This window comes from Papaver somniferum, chromosome 9 (assembly GCF_003573695.1).
Source record: "Papaver somniferum cultivar HN1 chromosome 9, ASM357369v1, whole genome shotgun sequence".
Lineage (NCBI taxonomy): Eukaryota > Viridiplantae > Streptophyta > Magnoliopsida > Ranunculales > Papaveraceae > Papaver > Papaver somniferum.
In genome coordinates, this window is record NC_039366.1 from 178,214,906 (window position 1) to 178,236,380 (window position 21,475).

Consider the following 21,475-nt stretch of genomic DNA (forward strand, 5'->3'; position numbering starts at 1 on the left):
AGCGTGGGTACAACAACCACACCCAATATTTCGTTCGGCAATCTGAGTGGACAAACTCCAATATACTTTCAAATGAATCAACTACACAGTCAGACTCAATCTTTGGAAAAGTATATCAAAGAGTTATATCTCAATTTATCAATTCAATCTGCAATCAAACAAATAGGAATTTGCGAGCCCGATTGAATAAGAGAAATAATTTGGACGGTATCACAAACCAATATCCAAGTTCCAATCAATTCAATCAACAACCCAAAGGTCCGATTTAAGAATTGATTGAACTTAACGCACAACCTGTGATATTTCTATTATATAACAAAATATAATGCGGAAAAGAAATAACACAAAACCAGAATTTTGTTAACGAGGAAACCGCAAATACAGAAAAACCCCGGGACCAAGTCCAGATTTGAACACCACACTGTATTAAGCCGCTACAGACACTAGCCTACTACCAACGAACTTCGACTGGAATGTAGTTGAGCCCTAACCAATCTCACACTGATCAAGGTACAGTTGCGCTCCTTGCGTCTGTGAACCCCAGTAGGATTCTACGCACTTGATTCCCTTAGATGATCTCACCCACAACCAAGAGTTGCTACGACCCAAAGTCGAAGACTTGATAAACCAATCTGTCTCACACTGAATAGTCTATTGAGATAGATAAATCTGTCTCCCACAGAAATACCTATGAGTTTTGTTCCGTCTTATGATAAATCAAGGTGCACAGGAACCAATTGATAAACCAGACTTATATTCCCGAAGAACAACCAAGTATTACCAATCACCTCACAATAATCTTAATTGTATGGAAGCGAAACAAGATATTGTGGAATCACAAACGATGAGACGAAGATGTTTGTGACTTCTTTTAATCTTACCTATCGGAGATAAATCTCAAACAAATCTTAGCAAATATAATACTCAATCACGATAGTAGAAGTAAGATTAGAACACACAACTACAAAGAAAATAGTTGGGTCTGGCTTCAGAATCCCAACGAAGTCTTTTAGTCGTTAACCTACAGGGTTTTGGAATAAACCTAAGGTTAAAGGAGAATCGACTCTAGTCGCAACTAGTATCACACGGGAGGTACGGGAATTAGGTTTTTGCTAGAGTTCTCCCTTATATATTCTTCAAATCATGGTTTGATAGCTTTAGAACAAAGCAATCAATATTCACCGTTAGATGAAACCTAATCTAATAGCCAAGCTAAGTTTGCTTAAAACCAAAGCAATATATCTCCACTGTTATATGGAGTTAGATTGTTACATACAAATGAAATGTAACTTCATTTAGATATAGGTAACTGTACCTAAACGTGTACACTAGGTTGGCTCAACAATAGTTAACCGAAGTTATCCATATGAACACTTTCATAACAACCTTATTCATATTAAACACTACTAGTTCAAATGACTCAAATGAAACTAGTTATAGAGTTATTCAATTGCTATATTCTCATAGAATTATACAAGAACACAATTGAAGCAAAATCGGTTTGATTCCCTCGAATCAATTCATGAACATCATAGACGCGGTTTGGAAGTGATTGCATTCCTTATTACATAAATATATTTGTTCATGTCACAACCGATTCTAGAACTTTAACCCACCCAAGTATGCAAACGGGTACGCATACTTAAGTAGCCGGACTTGGACTGTGTCCGACAGTACGCGTACGGGTACGCATACTGCCACACATCCAAAACAACAGTTGAATTAGTACGCGTACGGGTACGCATACAATAGTTCTCGCACTTCAACTGAGTTCGCCAGTATGCGTACGGGTACACATACCAAGGCTCCCAGACTTCACCTGACCTCGCCAGTACGTATACGGGCATGCATACTAAACCGGTCTTGGATCAACATATATGCAAGTACGCTTACTATGTCTATAATCCAATCGTGGTTAGGTGTTCTAAACTTTATCTCAATCATTGAAACATTCTTAGGGGATGACAGTAGTTGTTTTCACGAACTATATTAGCATCAAAGCAGTTTTCAAGTTATTGAAATAATCATTACGAAACATTCCAAATCTACATCAAATGATTGTATCACACAAATCATGTAAGATGTTACCATGCGATTTTCACATGATCATCTTTTGACTTTCGTCAAGAATATAAGATGAACTTGGTCGAAGCGAAAGCTTACCAACACATATTTCGAGAAATATGTAAGCGAGTTAAACTCAGCTCGAAATATCAAATGTGTATAATCCGATACTATATAACAATACGACTTTTGTCTCGATATAGGAGATAGAGTAGAAATAGACTTTCCGAATGATAGATGAGTTTGAGTCTCCACATACATTTTGTTGATGAAGTTCCACATACTCTCCTTAGTAGTTCCCCGTCTTCAATTGATGAACGTCGTGAAGTCTAAAGCTCAACTACACAATTTATCCTAGTCCAATACATAGCTATAAGTAGACTAGAAATCAAGACTTATAGTTTTTATCACTAACATTGACAAACAAGCTTGAGGTAGCAACACTTGAGAGTTTGGCAGAGTAGTGGTCTAACAGGTTTAACCTGTACCGTAACGTCATGGGGATAAATTATATTAGGGTTATTTCTCTAGAACGGTTGTTGTCCAAAGAACTCATCCATATCTTTCAATTTTTTTGAGATATGTTCATCATGATATTTTTATTACCAACTCTAGATGAGAAAATATACCATCTACCAACAACTGATAGTTGCGGTGTCCTGGAGTTCGGAGCTAAGAAAGATCTCACGTCGAGATCGAGTACTAAGCTCTCACCTCGAGCACGATATGAAGATAATGAATTAACATAGGTCGAGACGAGACAAATGATATCATGCGAATGTAGTCAATCTCAGCCATCTAGGCTGAGATTCTCGCAATTTTCTCGTTATTGGATGTAGAGCAGACGATATTCTGTCAAAAAAAATAGGTTGTCTCGACTGAAAATCTCCGAGACTGAGAAAGCTCAGTGAAATTAGTCTTTCCTGCTCACACATATCTAACTTAGTTCAAGCCAAATCTACCAATTAGTCACACATATCTAACTTAGCTCACACATATCTAACTTAGTGAAATTAGTCTATCCTGCTCTGAATTATATTAGTCATTTTTTTATTTTATAAACCTATCCACTTTTGGTTGTTCAACGTCTTCGAAACCCTTTGTTATAAACTTCGTAGCGAGATCAGATCTTAGTACAAGGGTTTGATTAAATTCTAGTGTCACTAATTAATCTCGCACTTGGACATTGTTGTATGATTGTATTTTGATTGAAAATGTAAAGCTTCTACTGGAACTATCATTACATGATGCCATTAAGTCCATACTTTGTGTATCTGTCTATGTATCTATATGATTAGTGGACTATATGATTTTGTATATTCTCTGCGTATATTTAGGCTTAAAGTATAAAGCAAACATGAAGTTTTTGACATTGAATGTGGTTGGAGTACCCTAGATGCGTAACTTTTAAGAAGAACTAGATGTTAATACACTGGCAAAAATTAAATTGAAAGAAACTCGCCTTTACATATTTCTTCGATTGTATACCGCCAAGATACGTCTCTGTGAGATATTTGTATGTCTTGCAAGTTGACTACTTATAAAAATACTGAAATTTAGTTAAGACTTTAATAAATATATATAATTTGAAATGATTAACTGTAATCACCACTAGTCAGATATATCATCCTTACCCACTCAAAGAATATTAGATGTTCAATATCCGCCCCGAGGATTTACCAAAAACCTCCCCTAAAAAATATTGACCCAATATCTTGGTCCCAACCGAGATGGACCGGCACTTGGAAGACGCGAGTTCTGGAGCAGGAAGCGAATATATACCAAGGTTGTCAGGTTCAAGACCTGGTGATCAAAAGATATTAATGATCACAAGTCGAGTGATAAACTGACTAATTAAGTAGAGTCTAGTGGATCATGGCGTCACCGCTAACTAGACATAAGTGGTCCTTCTAATAAATTTATTTAGTATGTCACACGCTAAACCAGTTGTGCATAAGTCCACTAAGGCTCACCTTGTAATAAACTAAGACGTATGATTCTAACTTTATAAAGAAGAATCATCTTTTCTTTGTTTTCTATCCTACTCAATTGTGATCACCAACCTAGAGATAACTCGATAATCACCGATCAGGCCTAGAATTAAGTAATCTAAAAACGAAGATCGGTAATTAGATCAAGTCAGGAGATAAAACTAAATCGGTAAACTAATCGATATGTTGTGTAAGTACGTATTTCTTCACGAACCTTGAATCAATTGGTAGTGAGTCGAGCTCTGAGAATCGGAGATTGACTCGGCGGAAAAATTCTCTTCTCGTTTCTAGGTTTCTGTACCTCTCATCTTCATTAATTCAGGTGTTTTTTCGTCAATTTTTCTGCAAATTCAATGTTTACCGGCGATTGAGTGGTGTGGATCGATGAATAATAGTCCTAAAATCAATTCAATTAACCGTAACATGAATCCAGTATCATCTAATACCAGTAGTGAAGAAGGTTATAAAAAAGTTCCATCGATATATTTGCATGATGAATTGTTTGACGAAGGTTTAAATCCTTGGAAGTTTTCGCTTATCGGTAGATTGCAACTGTAGAAAACTAAATTTGTGGATGCAGCTATTATCTTAAGACAACAATGGAAATTGATTGGTGATTGTAAGCTTATACCTCTGGGAAAAGGCTTCTTCACTATTAAACTGGATACTGAAAAAGATCGGAACTATATCAAAGCTGGCCAATGGGAAGTCCTTAATCAGGTGTTAAGAGTCAGAAATTGGGTATCAAATTTTCGACCAGCATATCAGAGAACCTCAAAAGCTCAGGTATGGGTTCGTTTTCCTGGTTTAGGTCTTGAATTCTGGAAGGAAAAAATATTATTCACTATCTGCAAATAATTAGGTCAACCAATTAATATTGATACAACAACAACAACAAAATGTGAAGTTGGTTACTATGCTCATGTGTTGGTTGAGATGGATTTCGCTCAATCAATCCCTAGCAAAATTTGGATCAATATTAAGTTTGGAGGGTTTTTTCAAGATATCTTAATTCTTGATTGTTTAAAGTTCTGCAGTACTTGTGGAATAATAAGACACTTAGTAACTGAATGCTATGTGGAAAAAAATAAAAACAAAGATACATCTGTTTTTAGGCAATCTCATAATGTCAATAAGGCTACACCAACTAAAAATGCAGAACCACAGAAGACTCAAACTACACCATCTAGAGTTCCTTTTGATATATGTGATATTACTGAAAGAGAAGAAGATGCTATAGTTCATTCAATTATTGTTACTCCACATAGTAGTCCACCAGTGGAGGAAGTGCTTATATCTTCTGGGAGATTCAACAATCTAAGTACTGAAGAATCATTAATTGAAGAAGAGTCTGTTATAATGGAAGTTTCAAAAATTTGTGAAGTAGTAGAGCAAAATTCTTTACAAAATAGTACTGTCAAATATGTAAATGGAAGTACTGGTAAAGTAACAGAAGAAGTCATTCCAGTTACATCATGGGCTAAAATTGTTAATAAGGAAATGGTAACTTCATCTACTAGTGTTGATGTTTCAGAAGGAAAAATGAATAATAATGCAAGTTCTTCAAACTGTAGTCCTATATAAAACAAGGTCAGTAAACAAGTTCCTGTTAAGTATAATTTTAGGAAGAATCCAGGGAAGAGGAGTACCAAACTCCCTCCACCCAAACAATGAAGATAATATTTTGGAATTTAAGGGGCCTTAGAAGACCTAGGGCTCAAGATAAGTTGTGGTCTTTAGTTAATCAATTTAATCCATCATTAGTTTGGATTGCAGAACCAAAAATTGTGTGCAGTGCTTCTTTTTGTAGTAAATTAAACTTGCCTGGGATGCAGAGTATGGTAATTCATAACTCTTCCTCATCAAATAAGAAGGGTAACATTTGGTTGTTTTGGAATAAAAGTATTTCAACTCCTCAAGTCATATCAATGTCCAGTCAGATGATAACAATAAGTGTTGGTGATACATTAATCTCTGGAGTCCATGCTCATGTTGGAATCACTCAAAGAAGATTTGTATGGTCTGAAATGGAATTAATAAGTGAACTTCAAAAGCCGTGGATCATTCTAGGTGATTTTAATGCAATAACATTTGTGGAAGAAAAGTTTGGTGGAAGGGCTCCTAATAAAACAGCAATGCTAGACTTCACAAGTTGTTTAAATAGGTGTGAACTGATTCAGGCTCCTAAGACAGGGTTAGATTACTCTTGGTCAAAATGTCAACGGGGAAAGAAGAGGATATTATGCAACCTTGACAGAGTTGTCTTCAATCAGAAATGGTTACAAATATATGGTGACTGGGGATATAAGGTTGGAATAAGACTAGTTTCAGATCATGCACCATTATTGGGGGGATGTGCAAGTATTCCAAAACCTAAAAATGTGCCTAGAAATTTTCATAAAATGTGGATTCAGCATCCAAATTTTCTCCAAGTAGTTGAAGATTGCTAGTCAAATGAGGTGATTGGTGATCCAGCATTTGTATTTATGAGTAAGCTCAAAAATCTCAAAAAGTGTTTAAATGAATGGAATTGGAAGGAGTTTGGAGATGTCAACACAAAAATTCAAGAAGTTGAAGCTAAGGTTAAGGTGGCAATGGAAGAATCTGACAAAAATTCCCATGATGAAAATGCATATGCTACATTAGTAGAAGCTCAAAATGAATACTCCAGTAGAGAAGTGCAATATAGTACTCTTATGAGGCAGAAATCAAGAACTAAATGGGTTAAGGAGGGTGCAGCCAATACCAGTTTTTTCCACACAAATCTGAAGATAAGACAAGCTTTTAATCAAATTAGTGAACTTGAAGATTCAAGTGGCAATATTATAACTGATCAAGAAAAACTTTCAGCTGAACTGGTTGGATTCTTTGAGAAGAGGTTTGCACATAAGGAAGTTCAAATTAATGAAGATTTTCTTAATGTCATTCCAAACTCAATTACTACAGAAGATCAAATTATGCTTGATGCACTTCCTAGTCCAGAGGAGATTCAAAAGATTGCCTTTGAAATAGATCCAGATAGCTCACCAGTTCCAGATGGATTCTCAGGCATTTTCTACAGGACATGCTGGAACATTATTCAACAAGACATAGTAGATGCTATTCAATTTTGTTGGTCCAGAAAATTCATTCCAAAAGGGTTAAATTCCAGTTTTCTAGTGCTTTTACCAAAGTGTCAAGGTGCTAAAACAGCTGCTCAGTTCAGGCCTATAGATTGAGTAATGTCAGTTTCAAAATCATTACCAAAATCATCACAGCTAGGATGAGTACATTAATGGAAAAACTGGTTTCACCTCAGCAAACTTCCTATGTTAAGGGCAGAAGTATTCATGAACATGTGATGTTGGCTTCAAAAATGGTGAATGAAATGAAAAAGAAAAGAAGAGGAGGAAATGTAGGACTCAAGCTGGATATATCTCAAGCATATGATGCTGTTAGTTGGGAGTTTCTAACGAGAGTTTTACTCAAATTTGGATTCTCAAATGATTGGTGCAGATGGTTAATGATAATTCTTCAATCAACAAAAATTTCAGTGATGGTTAATGGTGGACCTTGTGGTTTCTTCTCAGTTGGAAGGGGTTTAAGGCAAGGAGATCTACTTTCTCCATTACTGTTCATTTTGGTGGAAGATGTACTTAGCAAAAATTTATCTCATTTGGTGCAAGCAGGTAAAATAGTGCCAATGGTAGTGAGAAAAGGTATTCATCCAACTCATCTATTTTTTGCTGATGATGTTTTTGTGTTTGCAATGGAGCTAAGAAGAGTTTGAAAGGACTTATGACATTACTTAATGATTATCAAACTAGATCAGGGAAAATTATTAATAGCACCAAGAGTAAATGTTTTGTTGATGGAACTTCTCAAGACCAAAAATAAAAACTTAGTGAAAGAGTTCACATGGAAATCTCTAAGTTTCCAGATAAATACTTAAGAGTAATTCTTTCACCTGGTAGAGTGACAGTGGCTATGGTTTGGCCTATGGTGGAGATGATTCAGAGCAAACTTGCTACTTGGAAAGGAAGACTATTGTCTTTTCAAGACATAATTGTTCTCATCAAGTCAGTTCTAAGTAGTATTCCTCTGTACAATATGGCAATTTACATATGGCCAGCTTTAGTAATCAAGATTTGTGAAAAGATTATCAGAAATTTTCTGTGGTCTGGAGATAGTGAAATAAGAAAATTCAAAACATTAGCATGGAGAAAAGTTTGTACACCTTGTTGTGAAGGAGGTCTGGGTTTAAGAAGATTAGAGACAGTTAATAAAGCTTTACTTATAAAAATGATGTGGAAAATCTTAAATTCAAATGAAGAATGGGCTCTTTTCTTCATAGCAAAATATACTGACAAGAATGGCCAATGGATCTCAAACTGGAGGCAGTCTACAGTATGGCCAGGTCTCAGATGGGCTTTAGCTGCTTTGCAAGATGATATTAGATGGTGCGTTAGAGATGGTTCAAAAATTTCATTTTGGTTTGACATTTGGGTAGGCAATACACCAATCATTAATGATATTGGTCTTAATGCTTTTGTTAAAGAAAACTTGAATATGAAAGTTCAAGATTTGCTAAATGGCAAGCATTGGTGTTTCCCTGAAGAACTGATTGATTATTTTTGCTAACATGACATTGCCTGAGGTTAGTGGAGGAGTAGATAAAATGGCATGGAATGGTGATATAAAAGGGAATTTTACTACTTCAGCATCAGTGGAGAAAATCAGGTTAAAAGAACCAAAAGTTAGCTGGCCTTCTTTCATCTGGAAACCATTTCTGCATCCTAGCATTGCAAGCAACATATGGAAAATTCAACATCAGCTATATGTGGATGATGAAGTTATGAGGAAAAATGGGTACAATATAGTTTATAGATGTTGCATATGTGTTGCAGAACAAGACAGTATGGATCATACCCTATGGAAATGTGAGTTCAATGTTTCTGTTTGGAATTGGATATGTGTTATTTTTGGTTTTAATAAACCAAAATCTTTCGGTGATATCTGTAAAGCTGCACAGCAAAAAAGTCCACTTATAAAGGAAGTGTGGATGACTGCAGCATTCACAATAATGAGAGATTTATGGTTTCAAAAAAATCAAAAACTCTTTGAAGAAAAGTCACCACAACTCAATGATTTCAAAAGGAAAATTTGGAAATTTGTGCATGAAGGAAGTCTAAGAATGAAGGGTACAAGATGGGGGCAAGTATATGATAAAAACATTATTGATTTCTTTCATATGGGCATCAGATTTTCCAAATATAGTAGCATTAAAGAATGTTATTGGTCAGCTCCAGAGTTTGGTGTTCTTCTCTTCTGCTGTGATGATTCTTCAATTGGAAACCCAGGAGAAGCAGGTTTTGGAATCATTGTTAGATATCATGAATGTCAGGTAGTTGGTACAATGTCAAGAGGTATTGGTACAACTACTAATTACTTAGCTGAAGTCTTTGCTGTTATTTGTGCTCTGGAATGGGCTATAGCTCTATCTGCAACAAAAGTAATCATAAGATCAGATTATAAAGTTGTGATACATGATTTATGCAACAACAACATTCCCTGGGCACTCAAAACAAGGTGGATGAATGTAGTTCAGAAAATGGAAAGTATTGTCTTTCAACATATCTTTACAGAAGCCAATTTTAGTGCAGATGATCTTACAAAAAGAGGAGTTGGGATTGGAGCTGGAGAAAGAATTGTTCACAATGGAAGGCCTAATTTTATTAAAAGAGTCGAAATGCCAAAAATTGTTTTCTATAGGTTCTGTTAAGTTTTCAGTCTAACTTGTAGTGAACCTTTATGGTTCCTGTTTTGGTTTCTCTTTTGTTGTAACTTTGGCTAGTTTTAGCTATTCTATTAATAAAAATATGTGATTGAGCAAAAAAAAAAAAGTATGTATTTCGTCAACATTGATAGAATACGAATAATATGCATCTTCATTGACATCGACCAAGACTGCATCACGATTTTAATTTTAATCTTGAATCTCTTTCTAAAATTATAATCCTGATGCATAATTATCCTTTCTTGGGGAAAAACAAATTTTCAATAAAAATTACAACCATATACGATAATCTTGATCTCGAATTTCGCTTTAAGGCATAATTTCTGCTCGTATGCGTTGAATATCTTTATCTGCATGTTAATCTCGTCTAAATCAATCACAGAATCATCATCATTTCATATTTTAGCTTAATCTGCATCTAATTCATTTAAATCAAATATTATCTTACCAACTAAGTTCATTCATATCATAAATGAATCTGAAAAAAATATGAACATATCGATCTATGTTAGATTCATAAAAATCTACAATTATATCATACATATAGCTAAGTTTGAAGCAATATTAGTTATTTTCAATCATATTTCTTGCTGATACCGTCAATCTTTAGATCTTACTATCTTGAATGCATATTACCTAAGGAACGAGAACTGTGCATATCATGTAGCTCATAATCACCACACAAATGACTGCAGGAACTTGATTAGGTTCATCGATGACCTGGTCAAGGGAGGTCACCTAAAAGAGTTCATCTTCAAGGGTCAAACTCCACCTCAAGATAAAGAAGTCAAAGGGTGTGTCAACATGGTACGCTTTGTAGCTCGAGTTGGGAAGGACTTGAAGCTCGACCTCACTGACATGAAAAGGAAATTCTGCAAGACATGTGTATGACATATGTGCGACTGTTTTTAATGGCCATATTAAGGAAAATTAATAACCAATGGATATTGTTTCTGGTTCGCATTAAGGATTATATTGTTTGAAGAAAAAGTAAAACTACTTGAAACAAAATCTTATTGAAGTCTCAAAAATAGATATTTGAAATCAGTCACACAAGATATTGTTTTTTAGATAGACATAAAATCATCATAATTAACCAATTTTAAACTTTCTTATACCATACAATTAATCGGCTGCAAAAAAAACTTACTTCTGCTGAACCACCATGAATGAAAATCCTAAGTAGTCATTCAACAATGAACCCCACAGAAACGATGTAAATTATGATCAGAACCTTAAAGGACCATCTAAGATTTTCCATCACGAGTCTAATTAAAACTCTTTTATTGGAAACCCTGAATCACAAATTTACCGACCAAGTCAATACTCTTTCATTACAACAACCATCTATTTTATCGATCAAAAAAAAGATCAATCGTCCATGTGCCAGCTCTTGATTGTGCTGAATGAAGAGATGCCTGAAAATTGGAAACTCTGATCTCCAATAACCCAAATCAATCATACCAAACATAAAAAACCAAATCCCATATCAAAACAGTGGATCTAACGTATGTGCGACCCCAAGTCCAAGGATATGATTAGGTATTCTATGTTTTGTTGGGGACGAGTTAGTCAAACAGAAAAATGGAATGCTATTATGTTAAGTTGTGGTATTTTGTGTTTCGTTAACTTCCATTGTGTACCAAACGTCATTGGCCCTATTTAAAAAAATATGCTTGATGGAACTGACAAGGGTTCTCAGGTAAATCTACTAGGGATCACCTTAGGGACTTATTATTTAGATAAGACCCAAATGTTATTTTTATATCAGAAGCTAAGTTTGGTTTTGATAAAATGCTAAAGATAATTAGGCCGTACAATTTCACCAATAACAAACTAATACTCCCTAGAGGATGTGTTGGGGGATTAATCTTATTATGGAAGGATGGATTTTACCTAGACATAGTCAACACAGAATCTTGGATTATTAATTGTTTTGTCCAGGAGGATCCTTCTAAACCAGAATGGTTACTCACGTGCATATACGGTTCACTATATCCTGATGAGAATAAGATACAATGGGGTTATATTAGAAACTTAAGTCTTACTATTAATAGACCATAGGTATTTATAGGTGATCTCAACATTACATTCAGTCCCAGTGAAAGGACAAATGATGGAATCAGTCTACACAATTCAACTTCTATAGCCTCAGCATCTCACTCCTCAACGGCAGTTGATCTTGTTGAGGAAGCAGGTCTAGAAGATATGGGGTTTACATGAGAATCATTTACTTGGATTTCAAACTCTCATGGCACAGGTACGCATAAAGCGAGATTAGACATAACAATAACTAATAGTGAATGGAATTTACACTTCTCATATGCAAAGCTACTTCATTTGCCACAACTGGGTTCCGATCACTGCCCCATTTGTTGGACTCAAGTGCTACTGATGGAGATAGGAGACTAAATTGTAAATATTTCTAATGTTGAGAAAAGAATGACACTTTCAAGTTTCAGATCCTTACGACATGGAATACATATTTGGAAGGTTTAGCTGCTTATCAAGTATTGCGAAAGCTCTCCGCCACTAGAGGTGTTCTAGCCAAATTGAATGGAGAAAAATTCGGCAACATCAACAATAACATTGAACTTCTTTAGCAACAGTTAGAAGTTATTCATCATCTCCCTAACGACGAGTTTACCAACCTCGAAGTCCATCAAGTTGAACAAGAATTGGAGCACTGGCACCAAATACAAAGTGATTTTTGGGGAAAAAAATCTAGAGATGAATTTTATCTTGAAATTGATAGGAATTCTAAGTATCACCGCACAAAATCCAACCGCAGAAGAGCAAGAAACAACGTTTCATCTCTTAATGAATAACAAGAACAATAGTAGCTGGAAAATCTCTTAGTTTCACATTATCAAGATCCTCGTACTACTTTTGATCCGTTAAGGGGCAATAGTATTCTCCAACGCATTCCTCCCTTTATCATTGATGAAGACAACATAATACTCACAAAAACCCCAGATGAAACTGAGATATATAAATCCCTTAAGATCATAAAGCCTTGGAAATCCCCAGACCTGGATGGTTTTCCTCCGGGAGTCTTTCAAGATCACTGGGATGTGGTTGGCTGGGAAATTGTTGATATGATCAAGTCACACTTTTCTTCTGAATGAAACAAGCATACCGTTGATCCCAAGACCAAGAATAAGAAATTTAAGTTTGATTTGAGACTCACTGCATTGTGCAATACCACATATAAGGTTATCTCAAAAAAAATTGGCGTTAAGATGAAGAAACTAATGAACAAGATTATTTCTCCTCTACAAGTGGCATATTTTCAAGGACGAAGAATTTCTGATAACATCCAATTGGCTTAGGAAATCATCCATATCATGAAGCAGGAAAACAAAGGTAAGGAACATCTAGCTTAAAGTTGGATTAGAGTGGAGTTTTCTATTAGATGTTACATTTTGAATCAGATGGGTTTTAATAATTCTTTTTGTGGGCTAATTAATCAATGTGTTAGTACCACAAAAATATCTATTACATTAAATAGAGCCCCCTATCATGCTTATAAATCAACAATGGGTACTCGGTAAGGAGGCCTATTGTTTCGTTACCTATTTATTATTGTCATGAAGGCGTTCTCAAGACAAATACATCATTATGAGCAGCAAAATCAGATCCAAGGGATAAAAATTGGTACTCCATCTATATCTCATTTATTTTCGCGGATGATTGCTTATTATTCTCTACCTCTGATCTTCACAATGTAAATAATATACTTCAAATCATTCAAAAACTTGGGGATTCATAAGGACAGTTAGTAAACTTTAGTAAGTCAACAAGTGTTCATTTTAGTGGCCGTCTTCCAGACAGGTTCTGTAGATTAGTTTCCAGGAGGCTCAAGGTACAGTGAATGAATACAGATGAAAGGTACCTTGGAATTCCTTTGATTATTGGAAATAATAAAGGCTTCTCTTAAATATAGCCCACACTTTTATTAACTATAACCCAAAAATTTTACGTTAAAATGAAAAATCAAAGTTACCAAACATGTCTTAATCTTTTTACTAATAATCCTACTTCTTCCCCAAAACCAAGATATAAACTCTAACTTTTTCTTTTTTAGATCCAAACTAAATTATAATTCAAATTATTTACAATTGCTTTCTCATTATTCTTACAAATTTCCCAACTATAAACCTTAATATTTACATTTTCCCCAAAACAAACTAACCCAACTTTCACATTTTCTCTACAATGATGTTATTTTTCCAACATCATGATTACAGTAATATCGATTGAGGTTATATATTCTAATTATTCTCTTAAAAATTCTTCACAACAATATCAATCGAAAACCAAAATGAAATCAGCTAAGGTTTTGATTCTTTTCCAAATAATCAATTTTCTAAAACTCCACAGACACTATTATTCTATAAAAAATATTCTAAGATGATGTTCTTCTCCCAATCATGATTACATTAAATTGAGTATTCTAAAAAACATCAATTCTGCCATAGATCTTACATAACTTTAATTATGAAAATTATTAAATTAACTTTATTTTATCTTTTGATTTAAGGATTTGATGATTTTTCTGTTCTACAAATAATTTGTAATTTTGTGGGTTATGTTAATAATTATAAGAATCCATTTGGTTAAATTAATGACTTCTTTCATATGTATAGTTAATAAAAATATGGGTTATATCTAAGAGAAGCCATAATATAAAATGTATGTCTTTCTGATTTGGAGGATACTAGACCTTGACCCGTGCCGTAACGGCATGGGCCTTGACGTTGGTTAATTTTTAATATCGTACTAATTGTGTCCCTAAAACTTATCAACTCCTGCTGTACCGGTTTTTGTCCTTAGATTCACACTATCTCACACTTTGGAAGATATTTTTCTTAATAAAACTTAAATGGAAGAGTATTTGAAGTTAATATTCTGGGAATATGCCATCTCGCAAAGATCTACATATCCACAAAAATATAGCATATTCCGAAATACTAAACCCCACCATCTAACGATCTTAATTTTAACCGTTGAAAATTCGTTGGCTTTCGACGGTTGATTTTCAAAGTAGTAGATTACGGAATTATACATTTCAGAATTTGGTCATTTTTCGGGGGTATGCATAGCTTGGTGAGACGAACATATCCCCATATATTAGCTTCACATACGCTACCATTTGGTTTTTGTAGAGAAGATAGTGCCCAAAGTGTGAGATACTGTAAAAATAAAAGTGTGAGGGGATCCTCCCTCATATTAAATTTAATATTTATTAATTATCAAGTTTAACCTCCTTATCATTACAAAAGTAAAGGAAAAACCAATAGATATTTCTACTCTGCAGTCCACGACTCGATATTTAGTAATTTATATGTTCTGATTTTGATTCGTGTCGTTTGTCTGAAGTTATCTATAATACAAAACAGAATGGGTTTTTGAGCGTGGACGGGCGGATAACATTTTTAAAGACAAACATTCCATCCGACTATTCCAATCTCATCCCAACAAAAGACATCTAACAGATGATAGAGTTGTAACCGCTTTTCATTATGATGTATACTTTGAGTGGGTTCTCACATAATTAGAATCATAAATAATTATTAAATTAAATGTGATTTTCATTAAGATCATTAGCTTTAATTATCTCATTATTGTGTTTTTACCCTATATTCTTCATCTACAAAATTACAAACAAATAAATATTTAAATAAGTAAATAAATAACCCAAAAATCCTCAATATCAAGAATCATAAAATTTCAATTAAATCCATAAAGTTAAATGAAAACAAAGTTATTCTCCAGCTATTGGAAAATTCTACAAACACCAACTATAGAGAAAATCCATGATGACCAATTGTCTTTTTATTTAAATACTTAAATAAAAACACCAACTATGATGAAAACTAAATATTTAAATAAATAAAACACCTTAAAATCCTCAATATCAAGAATCATAAAACTTCAATCAAATCCATAAAATTGAATGAAAACTAAGTTATTCACGCTATTGAAAAATTGTGCATAAAAACACCAATTATAGAGAAAATTCATGATGACCAATTGATTTTTTATTTAATTTATGTATCAAGAGGCGAATTAAATAGAATAGTAAAAAATACAAATCGATCATTTACAAAGAATAAAATCTTATAGCATGCCTAGAGAGGAAACAAATCAAAGTACAAAATTGTTTAGAAATTACCTTTGATGATATGAAGACATTTGATGCAAAGAATCACAACCACCATTTTCATTCTTATATATATGGATCAACCCTATCAATTGATAAACATGTGCAAAAAATCAAAGACACATAATGGATTTTGCATGTTTTACCTCAATCACGTATTACAAATCTGATATATAAAATCGTTGAAACGCCCTCTCCAAAATTTTCAGTAGATTTGAGATAGAAAATCAAATAATGGATCCGAAATACATTCAGTCGATCTGCAATTGAGAATGTGAACGGTTTCATTAAATTGTGTAGAGTGAAAATCAAAGACGTAGTAGGGATCAATGAAAATTAGAGGGAAATTGTTAGTTTTGAGAAAGTCAGTAATTTTAGGAGAGGGAAATAAAAGCTCATATAAGTTTTGGGTTGAATTATCGTCAGAATGTTTATTTATTTTAATATATTTTACGTAGGATAAATGCCGATCTTTTTTCACTCTAATTCTTCACATTTTAGTTTCAGAGTGAAAGCAGATGTATGGTAATGTCATACACATGTACAGGCCATCTGACTTAATCCTAAAATTTTCTTTATTAAAAACTAATAAAAAATATGTGAAATTTGGCCTAACCAGAGGTACAGTAGAGGACAATTATATTGCCGCTAGAAACAATAATTAAATTAGATGAATGTTACATTACCCATTTTTTATATTAATTATTAAAACACGATGCTATAGGTGCTTTTTATTGGATTCAGGGTTCACCATGTTATTAAATAAATGTTACAACGCGTGTCGTTACGGCACGGGTTATTTCTAGTTAAATAACATGACAACTGATTCAAGTTTTTTTTCAATTGTCATGTGTTTTATTCGAGTTTACGTTAACATTAAAACGGTCAACCAGGTTTTACACTTTATAATGTTACACGTCTTGTGGGGTCGCGGAATTAACATAGTATATTATTATTCACCAATACGCGCCACCACCACAAAACCACATGATATCATTTCTTTCACCACAAAACTACGCAGTAAATCTTTAATTTTATTTTATAAATAGTACTTATCACATCTATATTTAAGGTTTAGTCCACAAAAGTTTACATGTTTCTTTAAAAAAAAAAATAGCCCTCTCGGTGTCAATTTCTGACTCCACCCCTGCTACCACCACTGCCGCCTAACCCACGTAGGTTGTTGGCAGTAATTCTAATTTTCAATCACAAACACCATATATGAGGTTTAGATAGGACAAAATTAAGTCGTTAATTAATTCTAATTTTCAATCACAAACACCATATTTGGTCAGAGACGTACGTTTTGGTGGAAGAAGATTGAGAGAACATGGAAGGAAGATTGACCAGAAGTATATTTTTGGATTCAAGTCTTCTTTTTTTCTTTCTGCAATCTATATCCCCTTCCTAATTTTATTTCTGATTTTTGTTTGCTCCAAAGTGAGGAGTTAAAGTTTTCAAAATCCACTCATCCTAATGGATATGAGTGAGAGAATGAAATGTTCTTTTTATGAGAAGATAGATTTGTTATTTTCAGTTGATCAAATTTTTCTATTTTGATTTTGACTTTTGAGATGTGATGAAGAGAAAATGTAATGAATTTCTCTCAATTAAGTGTGTATTTGTAGGATCGACCGCAGTCGTGAATTTATCAATTGGGAGGAAAAACCAGGACCGATCTTTATCTTTCCTAACTTAACGAAGCTTCGTTTTATAATACAGTATAAACAAATAGGCAGAAAAGTATACCTAGTTAGGGTACAACCCTTACCGTAACGACAAATCTAGATAATAAGTAAGTTTTTGTGTATGGATTTTGACTTGTGACATTTGCCTTTAGTAATTATATGACGTGACAGTCATTTTTTTGTTTTTTTGAATCTTTCATGTACTTTAACCGAGAGTATTTTATCATTAAGGACAATCAACCACATCTTTTAGTTTATAATGTTACCCATTTTGTGGCGACACAAAATTAACATAGTCTATACTACTCACCAACCGCCGCCGCCGCCACCACAAAACCATATGATACTATTTCTTTCTCCACCATAACCACCGCCCGTCTCCCATTAGCCGTTGTTCGTACTTCTAATTTTGAATTACAAACACCATGTATAAAATTTTAATTGAATAAATCTAGGTCGTTAATTAATTTATTTCATTATATTTTTTTATTATTGTTATGTTCTCTTTTATATTGCGATCAGTTTTTTTTTAACATTTAGAACCATGATTTATACAATTGGGTACTAAAGGTAGCAGGGGTACCGTTTAGGTGATCTGGCAGTTATGATTATTTTTTCCTAAATAGCATGGTATCATCCTCAAAATATGGTATCTGTTTATATCAATCTTGATAAAAACAATCAACTACATCTTTTACAATACAATGTTAGCCGTGTTTTAAATATACAGAACTAATATTGTCCACGACTATTCACCAACACACACCACCATAAACCACCCATCGCCACTATTTCTTCCACCACCAACACTCACTAACACCCGTCACCGTTTCTACCAACCATTACTTCTTATACTACCGCCACTAATTTCTATGAATATAATTTTATTAAAATTATTTACTAATTAGAATACATATTTATCAGATTAATTAAGAGGACATTTATAATGAAAATTTAATGAATGATTTATTATGATGAATTATATTTATTAGATTAATTAAGAGGACATTTATAATAAAAATTTAATGAATTATTTATAATCAATGTTCTAAGGAAAGGTGGTGTCTATGATGGATAAAAGACGACTGAGATTATTTTAGGATGGACTGCTGTGATTGTGTCTCAGCCCGCTATAATCAACCTTGGCTCTGCCCGACTAACCCCATACCATGGCAGAGGGCTACTTAACGGACTGAACCCAATGCCCGACCAACACTATTTCATGACTACTTATCGGACTAATCGCGATTAACCTCAAATCATGGGAATGGAAATATCTCAAAGGTACAATCAGAATCACGATAACACTGTCGACCCTCACAACAAAAAGTGTAGATGGTATACAGTGCACTATATAAGTGACAACTGAAGTGGAATCTAGAAATCCGCAGCTCCTACAAATCCATAACAAACAGTTTAGCTGTTCCACGTTATTTATATGTCCTGCCATTGTCTCTTGCCTGTTTCATTGTGTTCCGTTTGCAGCTTGTTGTTTTTCCTGTTACGGTTTTTTGGTTTCGTCGTAACACAAACAACTAGGTATTTGTGTGGCATGTCAAATTGAAATGCATATGAACTCGAGATTTTGCCCAGGATAGGAAATTCTAATTTGTATTGGATTAAAAATCATGATCAGTTGATGATACTGTTGTTTGCCGTTTTAAGGAGAATTAAGAAATGCAGTTTCATTGAACTTTACTGTTTGTTTTGTTTAAGGGAAAATTGGGAAAATGCCCCAATATGGGGTGCAATGTTGGAAATCTGCCCCAACATTTAAAAGTTCGGAAAAATGCCACATTCCGTCAAAAACTCAGTTAAGTCACATGTGTGAGCCCACACACGCGAATAAAAAGACAAATACGTCCTTCAAAATTCACGGTTAAGGGTTCAAAATCCAGGATTGAGGGTTTAGGGTTCATGTTTAAGGTTCTGGTGGTGGAAGCGGCGGTACTAATGGTAGTTCTGGTGGTGATGGTGGTTTTACGCATGTGACTTAACTGGGTTGGATGTCAAAATTAACGAAATGGGGCATTTTTCCAACTATTTTTAACGTTGGGGCAGATTTCCAACATTGCATCTCATATTGAGGCATTTTTCCAATTTTTCCTTTGTTTAATTCTATGTATGTTTGTTAGGCTAACCTTTATGTCTACCTACTCCTTGAGTTACTGTTATTTTCGTGGTGACTCTATGAACAAGAGGAACTCTAGGCGGTCGGAAGCATTTGAACATTGATACAATGGATAAAATTTTGACACTGCAAAAACATCGCCAACTTCGAATAAAGCCTGTTGATAAAGTTTGTTTATCAGCCGAGTTTATGACTTAAGTTTGGTGGGAGTTTTCATCTGATCATTTTGTTAGTCCTGGTGTGATAAAAAAAGAGCCTACAGATTACATAAAGAAAAGCTCAAATATTGAATAAGTTACTTGAAACTATGTTTGGATTTGCTGAGTTTAGCTCCGTTTGCAGGTTGGAGTGAAAGGGAGACTAGGTTGGCAGTTCTGAATCATTCTTCTTCCCACTAGCAAACCCCTACTTTTGTACGTTTGGAATTACTGTGCCTGGATTCGATATTAAAGATAGACATGTTCTTAAAATCTTAAAAATACGACGCAACGTTGATCTTTTTGTGTAATCTTAATTTTTCGGGAACCCGTAATTTGGACAAGAAAGGATCGAGCGGTACATTTCTTACAGGCCAGTGACGTTAGGCACATACAGTTTGTCAGTAAGGTTAAGAGTAATATAGAATGACGCTTGAAGAACATTAAGAGCCAACATGATGCATAAAGGTGCCCAATGACTTATTAATACAATCCAGTGGATATTCCATCAGCCCGATCATTGAGAGCACTTACCCAAATCCAATTTATAAATTTGACTATATGGATTCTCTAAAAGAAAATTTAACACTGCTGAAGTAAAATTTTCTGATGCTACACAATCGTTGTGATTTTAACACTGTTGAAATAAAATTTCTAGGATGCCAAACTCTATAATTTCAAGTAGGATCAATGTAGTGGATCATTATTTGTTTGGAGAAGCGGGTGATTTAGACTTAGGAAACGATGGGAGAATTGCTGCAATTTAAGTCCTAATTAGTTGTTCTTTGTGATAAAAAAAAAAGTTCTTTGTTTTATATTCAGTAGAGTACTTTGTTGGTATTGTTTAGAACTAATCAAAAGGAGATGGACTAATCAGCCAAGCACTTTCAATAATGTATAAACCAAACCATAATAACACAAAAAAAAATCAAAACGGTTGAGCCGGGCCGTAGGCCGGGTGATACCTAGTGATCAATTAATTAGACACTAATTAATAAAACATTCATAATGTTTTTAAGTTGAACAAACTACGGCCATTGATTTATTTCCTCCCTAAAAAAATCCTGACCTCTCTTTATCTCTCCTAAGCTGTTCTAATTGTGCTTACTAATTAGACACTAATTAATAAAACATTCATAATGTTCTTAAGTTGAACAAACTACGGCCATTGATTTATCTCCTTCCTAGAAAAATCCCGACCCCTCTTTATCTTACCTAAATTGTCCAAGCTGTGCTTTATATTTCTAGAAAGTGAAAAACAAACTTCATGTCCGGAGGGGTAAAACCATGTCTCAAAGTGGAAGAACGATTATGGTCAAATATGTTATAACTAATGCCATCCCTGTGCATACCATGAGTTATTTGAAAATTTCTGACGAAACCATAAAACAGTTGAACTCGCTTCAGAGAAGATTATGGTGGGGTTTCGATGATAGAAAAAGGTGTTTGTCTTACTTCATGG

The 21,475-nt window shown here is 34.2% G+C and overlaps 2 protein-coding genes across 2 annotated transcripts; both read left to right on the plus strand.

Annotated features, from left to right (window-relative positions):
* The first annotated feature begins 4,478 nt into the window (after window positions 1-4,478).
* LOC113312910 lies at window positions 4,479-7,273 on the plus strand. The gene is made up of 5 exons (XM_026561642.1): window positions 4,479-4,515; window positions 4,636-4,841; window positions 5,085-5,558; window positions 5,891-6,416; window positions 6,531-7,273. The coding sequence occupies exons 1-5, from the start codon at window positions 4,479-4,481 to the stop codon at window positions 7,271-7,273; spliced, it is 1,986 nt and encodes a 661-aa protein (XP_026417427.1).
* Window positions 7,274-8,676: 1,403 nt separating this feature from the next.
* On the plus strand, window positions 8,677-9,816 carry LOC113312911. The gene has a single exon (XM_026561643.1). The coding sequence runs from the start codon at window positions 8,677-8,679 to the stop codon at window positions 9,814-9,816; it is 1,140 nt and encodes a 379-aa protein (XP_026417428.1).
* The last annotated feature ends 11,659 nt before the right edge of the window (window positions 9,817-21,475 follow it).

Coding starts and splice junctions, on each gene's coding strand:
- LOC113312910 (XM_026561642.1), top strand. CDS start 4,479: ATGAATCCAGTATCATCTAATACCAGTAGTGAAGAAG. Junction 4,842..5,084: donor AGAGAACCTCAAAAGCTCAG/GTATGGGTTCGT, acceptor GATTGTTTAAAG/TTCTGCAGTACTTGTGGAAT. Junction 5,559..5,890: donor AAATTGTTAATAAGGAAATG/GTAACTTCATCT, acceptor CCTGGGATGCAG/AGTATGGTAATTCATAACTC.
- LOC113312911 (XM_026561643.1), top strand. CDS start 8,677: ATGACATTGCCTGAGGTTAGTGGAGGAGTAGATAAAATGGCATGGAAT.